Here is an 18,847-nt window from a genome sequence, read left to right on the forward strand (position 1 = left end):
ATAATTAGAAATTAAATACCAATAATCATATTTCTATTGCAGTGACACTCAAAAAGGTCATAAAAATATCAAATGAAACGTCATCATCTACTTAAAGGAGGAAGAAATTTGTTGGGGGGTCACATAAGTAGTTCTTTTGAATGAATAAAATGAATGGATGGACATAATTATGTTGTGGGAAAGTAGAAAGATTCCTAATTTCCCCCACTTACCAAAAATCTCAAATAGTGACCATGACCATCCCCATAGATATTCTCCTTTTTTATTTGAAAATAATAAAATATTTACTAATCTATCAATTTCCTTCTTTTCACCATTAAATATTTTACTAGAAAAAACAGTAAGCTTATAAAATTTGCATATATCAAATAATTAAATTATGAGAAGATGCAAGGGAGTTGCCAAGAAATTGTATAATCTTGACAAGTAATTTTGGGAATTGTCTTGTGTTTTTGTTTGTACATGTCTTGTCTTCATACATCATCCATGTGTTAGTCTTCCCTTAGCTAGGAAAAAAGACAAAGGAGCTAAAGTAAGCACAATACTTTTAAATGATACCAATAATGTTAGTATTTCTCTAATAATAATAATAATAATAATAATACGTGGGGCGCAGCGGAATTCATTCAGAAAGCAAGACAGAATAGGCTCTTACTGCTAACGAAAGAACTTCCCTTAAATCAAGATATTAGCTGTGGATCAGTTTATATCTCTTTATTATTTCATTGAATTTTTATATATATTTTTTTAGTTATTATTAACGAACACATATTTATATTTACTTAGTTAGGTTACACCTTTAGATAAATTTATAACGAATTCATTGAATCTACACATAAAAAATAAAAGTAAAATTGTATAAATAACTATCAAAACCTTAATCAAACAAGGAATCATTATTGATTTATGACGAAGGGGCATAAACTAATAAAACTTTTGTTTAGTGACACTATCTTTAATTAATGAATTTAGATCGAACACGATTGCATTATCAATTTTGAATATAAAATGAACATGCATAAATACATCTGAGTTGTAATTGAAACTCTGGAGTTAAAGCATTGATCCAGTATTCTTAGGTTCCATAAACTAACTCAGATTCGATGAAGATATAGCCATTTCATTTTAAGTTATTTGTTTTACTTTTTCTTTTTTCTTTCGTTTAAAAAATAATGTTTTTTCCCTTTTTTCCCTTTAATTTTTAACTTTTTACGTATGATATATTTAAGATTACAAGATTAAAAGTCATTTAAATACATTCTACACTATATTTTTGTGTTGTGACCACAACTTGTATCGTCACTAAAGTACTTATTTATTATTACAGTTGAAAGCCTTTTAATATTATTATAATGTTAAATCAAATAAACGAATTAAAACAATCTGTGTTTTTTCTAATATTAATAGCATTATGATCCCTAACTTTCTATTCGATCGAAGTATTAAATTAGGTGTGACTTTTTCATAGTTATCAATAAAATCTCTAACCAATATTATTAGAATTGTCTAAAATCTATAGGAGTTTGAGTTAGAGATATTTTAGAGCCAATTGAGTCCAAACACCAAGTGAATAAAAGGCTGGCTTTGGACGTCTATACAAGTAAACAAAATGATTGGGAGCAATCCCCATGCCACCCACCATATATTATACAGTCAAAGTACACCTAAATAGTAGCACCACTTCTCTAAATCTAATTTAAGTAGTACTTCCTTATTAGGATGTAGACCATAGGGAGATAGATGTTACCTAAAATTTGCTGTTACATTTCTAGAGATTTGAAATAACTAGCCGAGCATAAAATCTCACATAAGATATGATTTTTTTCCCCATCAATGATAATTATTCAGTATTTACACACATCTTAAAGAAACAAAATTAGAGATAATATTAATTATATTACCTTTTTTTTTTATGAAGTAAGTTGTTTTATTACCGGCATAAAAAAGATGCTAAGAGTACAAAAGCAGATATGCTAGGTCCATTACATGATAGCAGTTAAGACACGGGAGCTAGCCACTAATTCAAAAAATCTAGAGAAGGCATAAAACTTGACTATGTCTGGCCTAGAGTTAAAGAGCTAATAAAATCTAAGAAAGCAGTGTAACTATTCACATAAGACGGGTTGGACCAACAAAAAAAGACTGAACAAACATTTAGCTTTGAGTGAGTAATTAGGAGTTAAAATTCCATCAAAACACCGTTGATTCCTTTCTGTCCATAGGCACCAAAAAATACATGCTGGAATCATTCTCCAGGTGTTTCTGATGACTCCATCAACTGTCAAGTGGCCCCAACTCACAACAACTTCTCTGATAGTTTGAGGCATCACCCAGTTCAAACTGAATATGGAACGGAACATATGTCATATGCCTGCAGCCACTGCACAATGCAAGAAAAGATGATTTACTGATTCTGCACTTTTCTGCCAGAAATAACACCTGCTGACCAGCTGGAAGTTTCTTCTACAAAGATTGTCCACTGTCAAACAAGCATTCTTTAATGCCAACCAGCTGAAGCATATTACCTTTGGTGGTATCTTTGTTTTTCATATTAGTTTCCATGGCCATAAATCTATAATATCATTTTGGGCATGCAACAATTTTGTACCCTTTCTTTACAGTATATTCCTTTGCCTTAGGACTCCAACACATGATATTTGTTGCTTGCGGATTCATGTTGTAACCTTCCAGTCTACCCACTAATTCAACCAGACTGCCAAGCTCCCAATTATTGAAGTTTCTCATGAAAAGTAGATTTCATTTATTGTCCTCTCTGTTATGCCCAACTGTAGAGTCAGGATCACATGCTATTAGGAAGAGAGGTGGGTAAGCTCTTTCAAGATGAAATTCCCAAGCCACTTATCTCTTCAGAATTTCACGTTTCGGCCATTACCAACTTTGAAAGAAATTTGTTGAACAAAATCATCCCAACATTTGCGTATATGTTTCCATGCCCCTACCCCGTGTGGAGAATTAATTTGCTTAGTACACCATGCTTGGCTGCAACCACTTTCTTCCATAAGCTATTTCCGCTATTCCATATCTCCACAACCATTTCAACAACATGCTTTTGTTATGCTTGGCAAGGTCCTGATTCCCAAACCCTTTCGCATCTTTTGACTGACCACATTACACCATTTAACAAAGTGAAACTTGTGCCCCTTCACTGTTACCCTTCCAAAGGAAGTTCCTCCTGACTTTATCCATCTGTTTCAAGACCTTGCTGGCAATGGGAATAGTGACATGAGATACGTAGGGATACTATCCATGATACTATTGATGAGAGTTAGTCTACCACCCATAGAAAGATATTGCCTCTTCTAAGTAGCCAACCTTTTCTCCACCTTCTCGGTAACACTGCTCCAAATATCAATGGACTTATATTTTACCCCCAAAGGGAGACCTAAGTAGGTGTCGGGAAAGACCCAAAACTACAACATAATTGTTCAGCATAATTATCACACTCTTCAGCATATTGATATAGAGACCTGAAATAACTTCAAACATAAGAAGGGTCAGATTAAGATGCTCTACTTGGGATTTTTCAGCACCACAAAATATCAAGGTATCATCTGCATAAAGCACATGAAAAACTGATACAGAGGTTTCTATGTTGTTTCCCATTGTGAACTCCTCAATCCACTGTAACTGCTTGGCTCTATCCAACATCTGTTGAGGCCTTCCATGGCAAGAATAAAAAGGAAGGGTGAGAGAGGATCACCCTGTCTGATGCCTTTCTGAGGAGAAAAAAAGTTGATTGGAACTAAAATAGAGTGTTTGACTGTGGTGATGCTATATTTGATCCATTTAATCCACCTATCTCCTAAACCCATCATCCTTTTCCTAGGTGATACTGAGGAGGGCCAGACCCTTTTTTTATTTGGTTCTCTCTTTATTGTTCAAAGAAAAAGTGGTTAATGCAATAGGTAAGTCCAACTGACTTGATCAGAAGCTTTTTCAATATCTAGTTTACACAAAAGGTCTAACTGTACACTTTTGAGCCTCCAGTCTAGAAATTCATTAGCTATTAAAACAACATCTGCGATTTGCCTGAACTTGAGGAAATCATTTTGTTGCACCGAAATCAGCTGCCCAATCACAATTTTTAGTCTTTCCACCAAGTGTTTGACAAGGATTTTGTGAACACTTTCTATAAGGCTTATCGGCCTATAGTCTCGGAGTTTAATGGCACCCTTCTTTTTTGGAACCAGTGCTATGAAAGAGGTATTGTTGGATCTGACCATGTAATAATGCTGATGGAAGTGATGCATTGCCCCCAAAACATCAGTTTTAATAAAATCCCATGTCTTATGGTAAACTGCCATAGTATAGCCATTGGGACCTGGAGCTTTATAGGGAGCGCAAGAGTTAATTGTTGCAAGTATTTTATCTTCCTCAAAAGATCTTTCTAACCATGCTTTTGATCCATTGTAAGGCTGGCTAGATCTTCAGAGGTTGCAATAGGCCTCAATTGCTCTTTTTCAGTGTAGAGATTTTGATAGAAGTCGAGAATTTCATTCTTGGTTTGATCTTTATCATTGATAATTCATCTCCCACCTTCAGTGTATCAATCTGATTGTTCCTCCTGCAGAAGTTTGCAATCCTGTGGAAATATTTGGTGTTTCTATCACCCTCCTTAAGCAATAAATGTTGACACTCAATATTGACCCTCCTCGATAGTAATTAACTTGCAAGTTTCTCGAGTTTAGACAATTTAAAATAATTAATTTTATAAATTAGTATATATATATATATATATATATATATATATATATATATATATATATATATATATATAATAAAATAATAGTAATAAATAAAATTTTAGATTGCGAGTTATTTTAAATAAGGTTTGACGTTGTTTATATTATTTTAGCTAGCGTATTTTGTCTTACATAATTATTCGTATAATTATTTAAATTTTATCAATATTCAAAATAAAAAAAATAATGATGGTAATATTTTGTTTTATATGAATATTTGGTTAATTATTTTAGCTTATATTCTGAATCTTTAGTTTATATTCGAGTTAATTATTTTATTTTGTAACCTTAAGAAGCTTGTTAATTAATTATGTTAATTCGTCTTATCGAATTGGCTGATTACAAGTTAATTTGATTAAATTAACAAAAATATTTAACTTTGGACCTCCATATTATTTTTCAGCAACTTTTCCCCTCCTCTTAAAATCCCAGCACACCACAAAGTTGAACCAGCCTACTCCAGTTACCCAAGCATCAGACTTTTTTTTTCGACAGGCCCAAGATTGTTTCTTTTCCTTTCCTTGGTCGGCCTAATTCGATTTTTGCTCAGTAAACTGATGTATCCAGCGCATCCATGTCGCCCCGACCTATCTTCTCCTTTCTCCTCTTCACGCAACAGAAGAACCCAAAAGAATGGTCGTATAACAGATATCAAAACCCTCTATGTATCTCCACCTCCGCCACGCACAAAGAGGGTCGAACCTCAACAACCCATTACGCGCGCGATGCATTGTCCTTCACTCTCCCTCACTCTTCTTATCCATCATACAAAGAATAGTTGGAAGTTCATCCTTTGTCATCCGATGTGTCCTATCTCCGCGATCCACTCATCCTTTGAACGAGATCAAACGCCTCCTATTGTTTTCCCATTTGAAAGCGTGAATTGGTACAATTTGGCAGCTGGCCAAGTTTTTTCTAGGTTTTGATAAGAGTTTTTTGAATTTGGAATGGGTGAGGATGTCGATTTTACCTTTTTTCCAAAATCCAAAACCCTAATATTCCTCTCAAAAAGTAGTCTCTTTCTTTTCAGGTCGAAGAGGTTTTCTGTTGGAGGGTTTACATAGAATATTTGGTCTAGAATTTTTAGCCAAGGAATTAAAAAAGAGATTTTTTTTATATTTCGAAAAATACAGAGAGATAGTTACAGAGAAATTAAGAAGGTATATTGAAGGAACCAAATGGAATTTTGAAAGGTTTTATAGAGAGATAGTCTGTAACATTCTATAATATATACACTCTATATATTATTTTTCTTCTCTTTCGTGTTTCTGTGGAGAACATGTTGGGGTTCACAAAAGTTCCTGAAGCTTGAAGTGTGGTGGTGAAAATCGCCCATCTTTGCTCGCTAGTCCCCGAAAGAGTCAAGTAAATCTGCTTATCACTTAGTGATACCATTGGAGACATCACTATCTGAATTTAATCTTTATTATCATTTTGTTGCATGTAAAACAACCTGAGTTCACCAAGAACTCAGATTCCCCTCCGCATCTTGAGAGAGAGCCGTAAAGGCTCAACTCTCTTTACCGAGTCAGCCTGCGAAACCGACGTACAAACATTCAAGTGAAAAGAAATTGAATGACAGAAGTTGAAGAAATTAGGCCACAAGAGCCTAAAATTTAGTCATTCATATTTGTATTTTTTTTATTTTTGGTCCTAGCCCCCTTGTCGTCTTTATTTTCTGCATTTATTATTTATCGTTATATGTTTAGTCTAGGACATGTACAAAACAAATGGGTCAAAAAATCCAAAGCAGATGTGTTCAAATTCTGGTCCCGACGGACAGAACCCGGGTCTAGGTCCAAACTCTCTCTATCTCTCCCTCCCTCTTTGCATGCTTTTAATTAGTTGATTGCTTTATTGTCGTTTGTTGTAAGGTTAAGAATCCATATCCCCGCAAACGCCGTAAACATTTTATCGACTTAAAATTAATTTCGAACCGATTTTAAAAGAGTGAATAAATTCACAAACCAATTTTAAAATTAATTACTTTGTTTCAAACAACTTTAAACAATAATTTATCTCAAAATAAATTAAGTTTTTAGCCAAATAAGTTAGTTGTTGGACAACCGCAAGTTAGCGGACATCTTAGGTACTTTCAAAACCTTCCTAAGACGTTAATAGGAATCCCGAACCCTTTTCAAATATTTTTAATTGATTTTTCTATTAAGTCTTTTGAAAATAGAACTATTCTTAATGTTCTCAAAATTAGCCAACGAATGGTGTTCCATTTCAAAACCGCTGAAATTACCCCGAATTTGGAGAAAATCAGAGACTGCATAGATACGGTAGGCATTGGGATAGAAAGGAAAGGAAAAAAAAATCAAGAAGACATCTTTATCCCTAATAAGCCTTCTTTAGAAAATATTGCGGACTGGTTCGGGTTGGGGAAATACTTTGCTTAATGGTGTCAAGAATCCCATGTAGCATTTAGAGATCTTTATATCCGATTTGGACATACGAGCTTCTACGCCACTTACAATCGTGAGTTCAAGATCTCTTATAGAGAATGAAATGAAATTCGTCCTCTGGCATTTGCTGTAGTATTGTTGGAAACGATGGTCTTCCCGCATGGCCCAAGTCTGAGCATTAATACCCAAGTTATTACACTCGTGCATACTCTTATTCAAAGGGTACGAGAATCAAGGAATAACAAAATACTATCCTATAGCTCCGGTCATCCTGTCTGACATGTATCGGGCCTTGGAAAACTGCAGAGAGGGGCATCGATACTTCTAAGGATGCAACCTACTCCTTCAGTGGTGGATCCTCAGCCATTTAGCAAAGGGTGTTGGGACTCAGACATGCTGTACTCAGCAAACATGAATACTAGCGAACAAGAGGGAGATGAGCTCAGACTTTCTCTGAATTGAGAGAAAAAGATATCCAATGGATAATTGACGCTTCATGTCCAAAGAAGTCATCGTGGAGAGCCGCAGACAGATTGTGCTTCCTATACCAGGTATTCGGGGAATTCTCGCTTACGCACTCTTTCGAGTCTTGCGACATTTTGGGAGGAGATAAACTGTACCTAAAGAGGCATAGTATGACACTTATATATAAGATATTGGAGACGATAGGGTGCACGACACGTCTGAAATGTCCAGAGAATGGAATAGTGCCAAGCGTATGGATAAAACTACCATTGCCCCAAACCGATTTAATGTTGGATATGATGAGCGTTACAAAAAATATTTGAAAAAAGACATACAAAGTATCTCCTCCCAAACCCTGCGCAACTTTTGCACTGTAACAGACAAAGAAGCCAAGGCAGTGTCCAAGATACAAGAGGTAAAGAAAGAGTCCCAAGAAGTGTACGCTAAGTTTGTCGAGAACCAAAATACTCTTGAGAAGGCGACTCAAGAGGTGGAATGAAAAAGGCGTGGTTATGATGATTTCGATACATTGGTCAAGGATAAAATCGAGAGGATGCGATACAAAAGCTTGGAAGACAAAGGATGCTTGGGTGAAGGATTCGTGTTGATGCTAAGATATATGTTTCAGTAATACAAGACTCAGGGGAGCGGCGACAGAGCAATATCATCAGACACGACATAGTGAATTTCGCCCCTATGTGGGTTTTTATATGTATTTATGTTGTTTTATCCCCTGTGTGGGCCTGCCTTTATTGCACTTTCGAATGCCCCCTGCGTGAGTCTGTCTTTAATGTTTTATCCTTTATTTTCCCCTTTGTGAATATTATTATTCACTTGTGAAATTTATTTTGGGGGGGATTGTTTATTTGGTTCAAATTCACGCGCACATCATTCAAATACGCTAGGCCTATCCTTGTCAAAAAAGGGTCCCCCTGTATGTGTTAGGACGCGATATATGTGCTATTTATTGCTTATTTGTTATGTTGCTATGAATGAGGATATTGGAAATCCACTCCATTTTAGAAATCTCAAAAATATACAAACAAGTCACTATTACAAAAAAATGTCCGACCAAAATTTCCAAGTCTTAAGTTTCTTACTCAAAGACACCTCTCATACCCCAAATTCTAAAACGTTACTCTACTATGTCAGGAAAAACAAATACTGCTATGGATAAGGGTAAGAATATCCAAATGGAACTCACTGGAGAATATCTACAAAAAAAGATTGAACAGATCATTCAAGAAATTCAAGAGGCCAAGGAGGAAGGGCTCAAAGTCGACATGGCCACCACAATCTACAAAGTTGTAACTGTGACGCTGGATGAGGATCTGGCATCACAGATAAAGAGAAAGAAAAATGTGGATATGGAGACAGAGGACTTAAGAGATAAGTTGGACATGCTTCGATTGATAGTGCAAGAAAGAGAAATAAGAGAGTCAAGGATAGAATAAGAAACCGCCGCTCTGTTAGCTAAAAACATGTCACTTGATGAGGAGTTGACTGTGGAAATGGAAGAATTCGCCTCCATGAGAGAAAAGATGGACGCACTGAGAAAGAAGAACAAAGCCTTCCATAGCAACATGATTTATAAACTTCAGTGAATGCACGAAAAATACCCCGTCTACGAGTAGGAAGCTAATAGTGGTCCCAATTACGTTCAGCCTGGAGCGACTGGGGAAGACGACAAAGAGGAAATCCTCTACAAACCTCCATTCCTGGGCCGTCAGAAAGGTTGATACTAATGCTGCAACAAGAAGGAAAATGACTAACGTGTCATCATCATTTTATCTTTAAAAAGCTATATTGTTGCCTTTCAATTTCCTTGTAATCGTAATGAACGAATGAATGAAAATGTTTTATTTTATACTTGAACTACATTTGGCCTGAATTCTCCTTGTGAGATATGTAGGCAGCCTTCTCAGGCCCGACCCCTATCTTTAATAATTTTTATTCTCCCCTCTTTATGTTATAAGAAGATACACAGGTCAGATAAACAGACGTGAAAGAGCAGCTGCAAAAAGACCTTAGCTCAACATGATTTAGCCTTTCTAAGACATTGTTAAAACTAAAACAAGCAAATTCCTGCTTGTTAAAAAATATGCTTCCGTCCTTACTCGTGAGTTGAAGATATCCTCAAACAAAGAAACTTGTGTCTTTATATGCTCTCTGTGTGATATTATGTATTTTGTATTCTGAATCTACACTGAAAAATGTGCCTTTGAGTTATTTTTTTCTCAGGTACTTTTAAAATGATCTGTTTTGATCAAAAGTTGGCAGATCATCCGTACTTATCCAGATCAAAAGGTCCCACAGATTCCTTCCCTAGACAAAACTCAGACAAAGAAAAGATAGTAATGGGAGAAAGTAAAGAAAAAGTAAGTCTCACCGACGTTGTGGTAGCTCAACCCACCATAGCTGACCAGAATGAATTGATTCTGCTATTGATGTAGTAAGTTACAAAAATGAGAGTTGAAATGCAAAGGATACAGGATCTGTCTCCGCCAAGGTTTGGTGCTAACGCTGATGATGGGAGACCTCTAATCTACTTCCTTTCTTCAAATATGGATCCAGCTCAGAACCAACCATCTATACCTGCTCAGAATCCATCAGTTATAGATCTGACTACTCAAAATCCCCAATATGCTTCCGCATCCTATAAAACTCCACCACCTCCTCAAACATAATCACCCCAAAATGCCACCCCATTCTCAAAATACCCACCATCAAACTGCTCAAGCACCGCAAAATCAAAACTAGAATACTTTTAATCCCCAAACACCCCACCACCAATTAAGTCAGAATACCAATCCTCAGACTTACCCACAAAATTATCAAACCACTCAAAATGCCCAGAGTCCCTCTGTAGCTCCACCCTTACCTACAAGAACCACTTTCCAAATTCCCGCCCCTGCCAAGCACGACCTGCACGATTCTGAGCTGGAACATTATGAGGAATAAAAAAGGGAGTGGAGGGCAAAGAAAGAGGAAAATGTGGACATAAAAGAAGAGATCAAGAAAGCTATGAAAGAGCTCCAATGCGTCCCTGGTATCACCGGGCTTAGTTATGAAGACTTATGTATTTATCCAAATTTGGACCTTTCAGAAGGGTTCAAGATCCCGAAGTTTGATACTTTCGGAGGAGTGGGGAACCCTATGACTCATTTGAGAGCCTACTGCGACCAACTTGTTGGGGTTGGTAGTGATAAATCTCTATTTATGCGGAGAAGCTCTTAAATGGTTCACCTCCCATGAAACCTGACAATGGCACATCTGGAATGCTCTAGCAAAGGATTTTATCGATCGGTGTCCATATAACGTCGAAATCGTTCCTGATCGATATTGTTTGGAGAAGATGAAGTCAAATTCTACGGAGAGCTACAGAGAATTTACTTATAGGTGGAGAAAAGAAGTTTCAAGGGTCGGACCGTCTATGTTCGAAAAGGAATTTGTAGAAGTGTTCATGCGGGTGCAAGAGCCGAGTATTATGATCAAATCATATTGCTCGTAGGAGCAAAATTTGTTGAGATAGTAAAGTTGGTGAGACTATCGAAGATGAGTTGAAAATGGGAAAGATAGCCCGTGTTGCTACATCACCCGGATCATCAGAAACATTGAAGAAGAAAAAATAAGAAATTGCGGTTGTTTCATATGGGGGAAAGAAAAACCCTCAGAAACTTGTCATATTCCCATGGTCGTTCTCTGCCTTCCCAAAATTCCCACCAAGCTTGCTACATGCAAGCTAGTCATCTCAATAATCCTCCAATTTATTAAAATCCTACCTCTACTTATCGAAACATCCAAGATCTACTATACAAAAGTCCATCCCAAAATTACCAAAATTTATCTCCCGCTTATCCAAATCATCCTCCATACTACCTAATTTCATCTCCCTACCAGGGTGTGGCTCCCTATTATGCTAACATGCAGTCGAGCTATCGAGCACCCCTTCTTGCGTATCAAGTTCAAGCTCCACCATATCAAAATCCTCACCCAAATTACCAAGCTCCAATGCAAAACTACCAGACAAATCCATATCCCAGAAATCAAGCGCCTCGTCCGAACAGCCAAAGTTATCAAAATGTGCCTCCTCCTCAAGGAAATTATGGCCCATCTCGACCAAGGTTCGAGAAGAAACCTTCGAGGAACTTCACCGTGCTCGCAAAAAGCCGAACAAAGTTGTACCATCGACTGGCTGCGGCTGGATATATCCACTCTGTGGGGCCCAAACCCATGGATATTAATTCAAAATTTCTATAGGCCAGATTAGAGATGTGCTTATCATTCCAACAGTGCTGGCATGATACTGAGGAATGTATCAACCTCAAGCACAAGATTCAGGATATAATTGACCAAGAGGTGGTTTGTCACCAATCAGCTGCACCTAATGTTAATACAATCCTTTGCCAAATCATGGAGGAGGCAACGTCAGTATGATAGAAACAGACGATGATTGGTGTGGGACGAAAGTGATAACTCCAATCATTCATGACAAGTTGGAAAGGGCTTTAGCATACTTGAGCATCAAAGAGAATAAAGAGTTCATTATCTTAATATCCAATAAGGATGTGGCCTTGGTGCCATAAAAAACTCTTATCAAACCAAAATTTGTGATTGAGACTATTGCTGCACAAGGTATGACCCAATCTGCAAGATGTTATACTCTTGAGAAGCTTGCTCTCAGAGGTCAAAAGAAGGATTAAGCTAAAAGGCTAACAAGCAAGGGTGAGGCAGAGGAATTCTGGAGAAGAATACGATCGAAAGATTATTCAATTGTCAAGCATTTGGAGAAGACTCTACCCCAAAATTCTGTATGGGCCCTGCTGATGAGTTCTCAATCGCATAGGAAGGTTTTGATGAAGGCTCTCGATGATACGTATGTACCCGTGGGCACAAGCAGCGATAACGTGTCCGCTATGATCCACCAGGTTATTCGAGGGCATCAAATCAATTTTTGTAATGAAGAACTGCCTTTTGAAGGCAAGTCCCACAATAAGGCACTACATATAACTGTCGTCCTTTGCGAAAAGGTTATCAATCGCGTCGTAGTAGATGATGGATGTGGTCTGAACATCGGCCCGTTGTTGACGCTAAGGTAGTTGAAGTTTGAGTTAGGAAAACTTGAGCAAAACCAAGTCAACGTGAGAGCCTTCGATGGGGTTCAAAGAGATACCTTGGGAGCCATAAATCTGGTTATCCTATTGTGCCCTGCCGAGTTTAGCGCACAGTTTCAAGTCCTAGATATTGACACCAGCTACAACCTTATTCTAGGAAGAACTTTCATTTACATGGCTGGAGTTGTGCCTTCTACCTTGAATCAGATGATGAAACTTGTTTGGAAAAATCGAAGAGCTGGTTATTCATGGTGAAGGGAGTCACTTCGGCAGACAGGCGCCAATCATTGATGAGGTATCGCGAGGTACAAATTTCTATACGGTGGATCTGGTAAATGCCATCGGTAAGGACTTGCCCCACAAACTCCCATGCCTTTCGTGTACAAAATGGTAGCCACTGTGATGCTGCAGAATGGTTTTGAACCCAGTTTTGGATTGGGAAGAAATTCCCAAGGAACTATTGAGCCTATTTTGGTCCCCGCCAAAAAAGCAAGGTATGGTTTGGGGTACGTCCCCACAGATGATGATATGAAGGCTAAGAATAAGAATAATCAAGCTTTGGCTAAGCCGATCCCTCATCTATATCATTCATTCCCAGTTTGAGAGTATACCAAACAAGACGGCCTTGGGGAAGGAATCTGTGGCCTTTTTGAAGAGATTGATGCTATCATTTAGGAAGAGGTCGAGCTGACACGATTCCGTGATATTGAGCTAGGAGAGATGCCACAGAACTAGACCTACACGCCCATTCTGATCCCCCAAACTCCTTGGTAGAAGGGTATCGTTTTATGCATATTTAAATTGGTGGTATTCCGGTAAGGGGCCCAAAACCTACCATTTTGCATTTTTCTTAACTGTTTGAATTTTTAATTTTCCATTGTGATGTTTAAAAGGGAAACATGGCTCTAGGCCATGGCCAAAGGTTGCTCTGTTTTTTCCAATTTGAATGAAAGCCTCTTTTATTTTAAAATTTATTTATTTATTCATCTGTTATAATTTGATCTTCTAACTTTGTTTGTTTATGGTTTCAATAATGTAAGGTTTAAACCAGTCAATGTCGTGTCATATCACGAGCTAAACGAACAAAATGAGGCAGGTGATGACGAAGTTGATGGTTACGAGAAAGAAAGTGAGGTACCGGAATATGTTGTTGAAGAATTTCTACAGTTTGAAAACCAGCATAAGTCGAATCTAGAGGAAAATAAATTTGTAAATTTGGGAGACCAAGAGTGTGTTAAAGAGGCCAAAATTAGCGTTCACTTGAATGAAACTCAGAGGAAGGATCTAATTCATTTGCTTGCTGAATATATTGATGTGTTAGTCTGGGAAGTCGGTGACATGCAAGGGCTGAGTACTAATGTTGTATCTCATAAATTTCCAATTAATTTGATGTTCAAACCGGTGAAGCAATAGGTTCGGAAGTTTAAGCCCAATTTGAGTTGACCAATGTTGTTTCGGTCGCCAAAAAAGACGGAAAGATCAGAATTTGTGTTGACTACAGAGATCTCAAAAAAGCCAGCCCAAAGGATAATTTTCCATGGCCGAACATTCACATTCTAATTGATAACTGTGCTAATCATGAAAAGCAGTCATTTGTGGATTTTACGTAGGTTATCATCAGATTCTGATGGACGAGGGAGATAAAGAAAAGACAACTTTTATTACACCTTGGGGTGTATATCATTACAGGGTGGTTCCATTTGGCCTCAAGAATGTTGGTGCTACCTATATGAGGGCTATGACGACTATATTTCATAATATGATTCATAAAGATATCAAGGTGTATGTGGATGATGACATAATCAATTCCCGCAAAAGTTCGGACTACTTGACACATTTGAAGAAGTTTTTTGATCATCTGCATCATTACAACTTGAAATTGAATCCCGCTAAATTCGCTTTTGGAGTACCAGCCGGCAAGTTGTTGGGATTTATAGTTAGTAGTAGGGGTATTGAGCTCGATCCTTCTAAGATCAAGGCAATTCAAGAGTTACCTCCTTCGAAGACTAAGAAAGAGGTGATGAGTTTCTTAAGGAGGTTGAACTACATCAGTCGATCATGGTGTGTAAACCTATTTTGAAGCTGTTGAAGAAAGACGCCCGACAAAGTGGACTGAATAGTGTCAGACTGCTTTCGACGCTATCAAGAACTATTTGTCCAATCCACCGATATTGGTTCCTCCGTCAGAAGAGAGTCCATTGTTGCTGCATTTGTCCATCTCAGATAGTGCATTCAGATGCGTACTTGGTCAACACGACGAGACAGGAAAGAAGGAAGGGCTATCTATTATATAAGAAATAAGTTTACTCCATACGAGTCCCGTTACACTCTGTTGGAGAGAAAATGTTGTACTTTGGCTTGGCTTGCCCAAAAGTTGATTTATTATTTTGTCTTCTTATAGTACATACCTCATTCCCAGAATGGATCCATTGAGGTATATTTTCCAGAAGGCGATGACGACTGGAAAGTTAGCTAAATGGCAAATGTTGTTGAGTGAATTTGATATTGTATATGTGACTCAGAAGGCAATAAAGGCACAGGCATTGGCTGATCATCTCGCAGAAAATCCTGTTGATGAAGAGTATGAACCATTCAAGACTTATTTTCACGATGAAGAGTTATCCTTTGTGGGTAAAGATATTTCTGAAATGTATCTTGGGTGGAGATTATTCTTTGATGGAGTAGCAAATCACCAAAGTAAAGGTATCAGAGAGTTCTTAGTGTCAGAATCGGGTCTGCATTATCCCATGGCAACTAAGCTCCGATTTAATTGCATGAACAACATGGCTGAATATGAAGCTTGTATTCTTGATTTGGAAATGGCCATCGACAGAATGTTCACGAGTTGTTGGTTATTGGAGATTTGGATATGTTAATTTATCAGGTTCAAGAAGAGTTCACCGTGAAGAACCCGAAGATTATACCATACGTACAGTATGTACAGAAGTTGTGTAAAAGATTTTACAAGATCAAGTTCAGACATACTCCCAAAATACAGAAGGTTGGCTGATGCTCTCGCTACCATAGCTTCTATGATTAAACATCCAGATTATGATTATATCGATCCTCTGGATATAGAGTTGAAAGAACATCCGGTCCATTATTCACATGTTGATGTGAAACTTGACGGTTTACCATGGTATTTTGATATCAAGAAGTATTTGGAGTTCGAAAATTATCTTGAAGATGCTACATCAAACCAGAAGAAATCGATACGCCGTATGACTCTCAATTTCTTTCTAAGTGGGGAAATCCGTTATAGGAGAACTCCAGATTTGGGTCTTCTCAAATGCATTGATGTTGTTGAAGCTGCGAAACTTATTGAACAGATACATGTTGGAGTTTGTGGCACGAATATAAATGGGCTCACTTTGACAAAAAAGATACTTCGAGCCGGGTATATCTGGATGACTATGGAGAATGATTGTTGCAAGTTTGTCCAAAAATGCAAAAAATGTCATGTGCACGGTGATTTGATATAAGTGCCACCTCACGAACTTAATGATATGAGTTCACCTTTGCCATTTGTATCTTGGGGTTTGGATGTCATCGGTCCGATAGAGCTAGCCTCTTCTAATCGATACAGATTTATTTTGGTTGCCATTGATTATTTCACCAAGTGGGTGAAAGCAGCTTCTTACAAGTCGGTAGCCAAGAAAGTTGTAATCTGATATGCAGGTTTGGAGTACTAGAATCCATCATTACTGATAATGGTGTGAATCTTAACAGTCACTTGATGAGAGATATATATGACCAATTCAAGATTACTCACCGAAACTCAACTGCTTATCGCTTTTTTCTCAAATGAACAGAGCTTTAGAGGCTGCCAATAAGAACATCAAGAATATTTTAAGGAAAATGATTAACGATCACTGAGGCTTGCATGAGATGCTGCCATATGATTTATTGTGTTATCGAACGACTGTCAGAACGTCGATTGGAGCTACTCCATACTTGCTGGTATATGGAACAGAAAAGTCATACTTGCTGAAGTTGAAATATCGTCATTGAGAATCATCCAAGAGGTTGAGTTGAGTAATGCTGAATGGGTGAGAAAGAGAATTGATCAGTTAACTTTGATCGATGAGAAGAGAATGGTTGCCATTTATCACGGTCAACTATATCGACAGAGAATAATTCGCACTTTCCACAAGAGAGTAAGAGCTAGAATTTTTGAAATCGGTCAATTAGTACTTAAGCGTATTTTTCCTCATCAAAATGAGTACAAATGAAAATTCGCACTAAACTGCCAAGGACCCTACATGGTTCATAGAGTATTATCCGGAGGTTCTTTGGTACTGTCGGAGATGGATGGCAACACATGGCCGAAACTTATCAACTTAGACGCTGTCAAGAGATACTACGTGTGAAATTTCAGTTTGTATTTATGTCATTTATTTTTAATTGTTCTATTTTGCTTGTATTTGATGATTGGAGGTCTATCCCCAGCGAATAATCAGATAGACCTCCAATCATCAGACTCAAAGAAGTTTGTTAAGCATGATGTGACATGACTTGGAAATGACCTTTTTCAGATACTATTTCTCAAAAATTTATTTCTCTTAAATTTTTCCTTTTGTGTTTCATATGTTTTGGCATGAAATATTTTGTGTTATCTATCAAGGGTCGTAGATCGGAAAATCAACCGGAGATAGCAGGACAAGGAGTAGATGATTGAACAATCGACACAGATAAATTCATTTTAGAACTAATAATTTTTCTGTGGACGCAGGTTTATAGTTTTGCTTTGAAAATCACCAAAATTCTTAGTTCGACGGTATGGAAAAGTCAAGGGGGAAAAGATCTCCCAAATTGACGATTTTCCTACTGATGCAGGAATTATTTAATATTGCACATATCGAAGACTTGGGAGTGTTACATTATTTCGATTCTCAGCAACATGAAATATAAAGAACGTCCAGCTAGATTTGAGATTGAATCAAGCGAAAATCTCAAGAAAGAGTTTATAGTTTCTGTAAAGGACGACATTTGCATCATAACGTCAGATATGATAGTATACATTATCAGGAGGGGTCAGTTATTTTCTTGTCGATCAAGACAATACACTATCTGAAAAATCATTTTATTGTTATTTTCAATTGAGACGATATAATTATCCAGAAGGCACCCAAAAGATCACTATGTTGCTCGATCTAAGCACTATCTTCTTTTGGTACCAATGATGACGTCAATAGTTAATATTTACGCATCGCAAAAAGATACTAATGCATCGCGAGTCAATATTCATGCATCGTAGAAATCTATGCATCGTGAAAAGACTTCATACCACACAGAAATTATGCATTGCGGGAAGATGCCATGCCTCGCAGAAAGTTATACATCGGGAGAAGATTTCATACATCGCAGAAAGTTATGCATCGCGAGAAGATTTCATACCTCGCAGAAAGTTATGCATCGCGAGAAAATTTCATACCTCGCAGAAATTATGCATCGCGAGAAAATTCCATGCCTCGCAGAAAGTTATGCATCGCGAGAAGATTTCATACCTCGCAGAAATTATGTATTGCGGGAAGATTCCATGCCGTGTAGAAAGTTATTCATTGCGAGAAGATTTCATACCTCACAGAAATTATGCATCTCGAGAAGATTTCATGCCTTACCGAAAGTTATGCATCACGAGAAGATTTCATACCTCGCAGAAATTATGCATCACGAAAAGATATTCATGCCTCATAGAAATTTATGCATCGCGAGAAGATTCCATGCCTCACAGAAATTATGCATCACGAAAAGATATTCTTGCCTCGCAAAAAGTTATGCATCGCGAGAAGATTTCATACCTCGTAGAAATTTACGCATTGCGGGAAGATATTCATGCCCCGCAAGAAATTATCACTACTAGAGAAGGAATCGTGCATCTCAAGAGAAATATTTACCTATCGATATCAACTGCATTTTTTTTTAATTTTGATAAAAGTAAATGTCAAGAAAAACATCAAAGATGAAATCAAGAGAAATATCAGTACTGCAACAACTTTCATTTATATTGACATCACATAAAGAGTACATTGAAGATTACATTGCAAGTATAAAACATAAGCTTTATTTGCTTTACATCAAACTGATCGAGTTGACG

At 37.3% G+C, this 18,847-nt stretch overlaps 2 protein-coding genes across 2 annotated transcripts; both read left to right on the forward strand.

Moving 5' to 3' along the window:
* Positions 1-15,203: 15,203 nt before the first annotated feature.
* LOC138338040 (uncharacterized) lies at positions 15,204-16,232 on the forward strand. Its single transcript, XM_069288503.1, has 2 exons — positions 15,204-15,586; positions 15,686-16,232. The coding sequence occupies exons 1-2, from the start codon at positions 15,204-15,206 to the stop codon at positions 16,230-16,232; spliced, it is 930 nt and encodes a 309-aa protein (XP_069144604.1).
* A 24-nt stretch (positions 16,233-16,256) lies between these two features.
* On the forward strand, positions 16,257-16,982 carry LOC138338041 (uncharacterized). The gene is made up of 2 exons (XM_069288504.1): positions 16,257-16,412; positions 16,680-16,982. Exons 1-2 carry the CDS (start codon positions 16,257-16,259, stop codon positions 16,980-16,982), a joined length of 459 nt encoding a protein of 152 aa, XP_069144605.1.
* Positions 16,983-18,847: the final 1,865 nt, after the last annotated feature.

Source organism: Solanum lycopersicum, chromosome 8 (genome assembly GCF_036512215.1).
Source record: "Solanum lycopersicum chromosome 8, SLM_r2.1".
In the NCBI taxonomy this organism is placed as follows: domain Eukaryota; kingdom Viridiplantae; phylum Streptophyta; class Magnoliopsida; order Solanales; family Solanaceae; genus Solanum; species Solanum lycopersicum.

Excerpts from the sequence above, each read along its gene's own strand:
- LOC138338040 (XM_069288503.1), top strand. The coding sequence starts at position 15,204 with ATGACGACTGGAAAGTTAGCTAAATGGCAAATGTTGTTGAGTGAATTT. Across the intron at positions 15,587-15,685 it reads GAAATGGCCATCGACAGAAT|TATGTACAGAAGTTGTGTAA; the intron begins GTTCACGAGTTG and ends CCATACGTACAG.
- LOC138338041 (XM_069288504.1), top strand. The coding sequence starts at position 16,257 with ATGAGTTCACCTTTGCCATTTGTATCTTGGGGTTTGGATGTCATCGGT. Across the intron at positions 16,413-16,679 it reads AGTCGGTAGCCAAGAAAGTT|AACGTCGATTGGAGCTACTC; the intron begins GTAATCTGATAT and ends AACGACTGTCAG.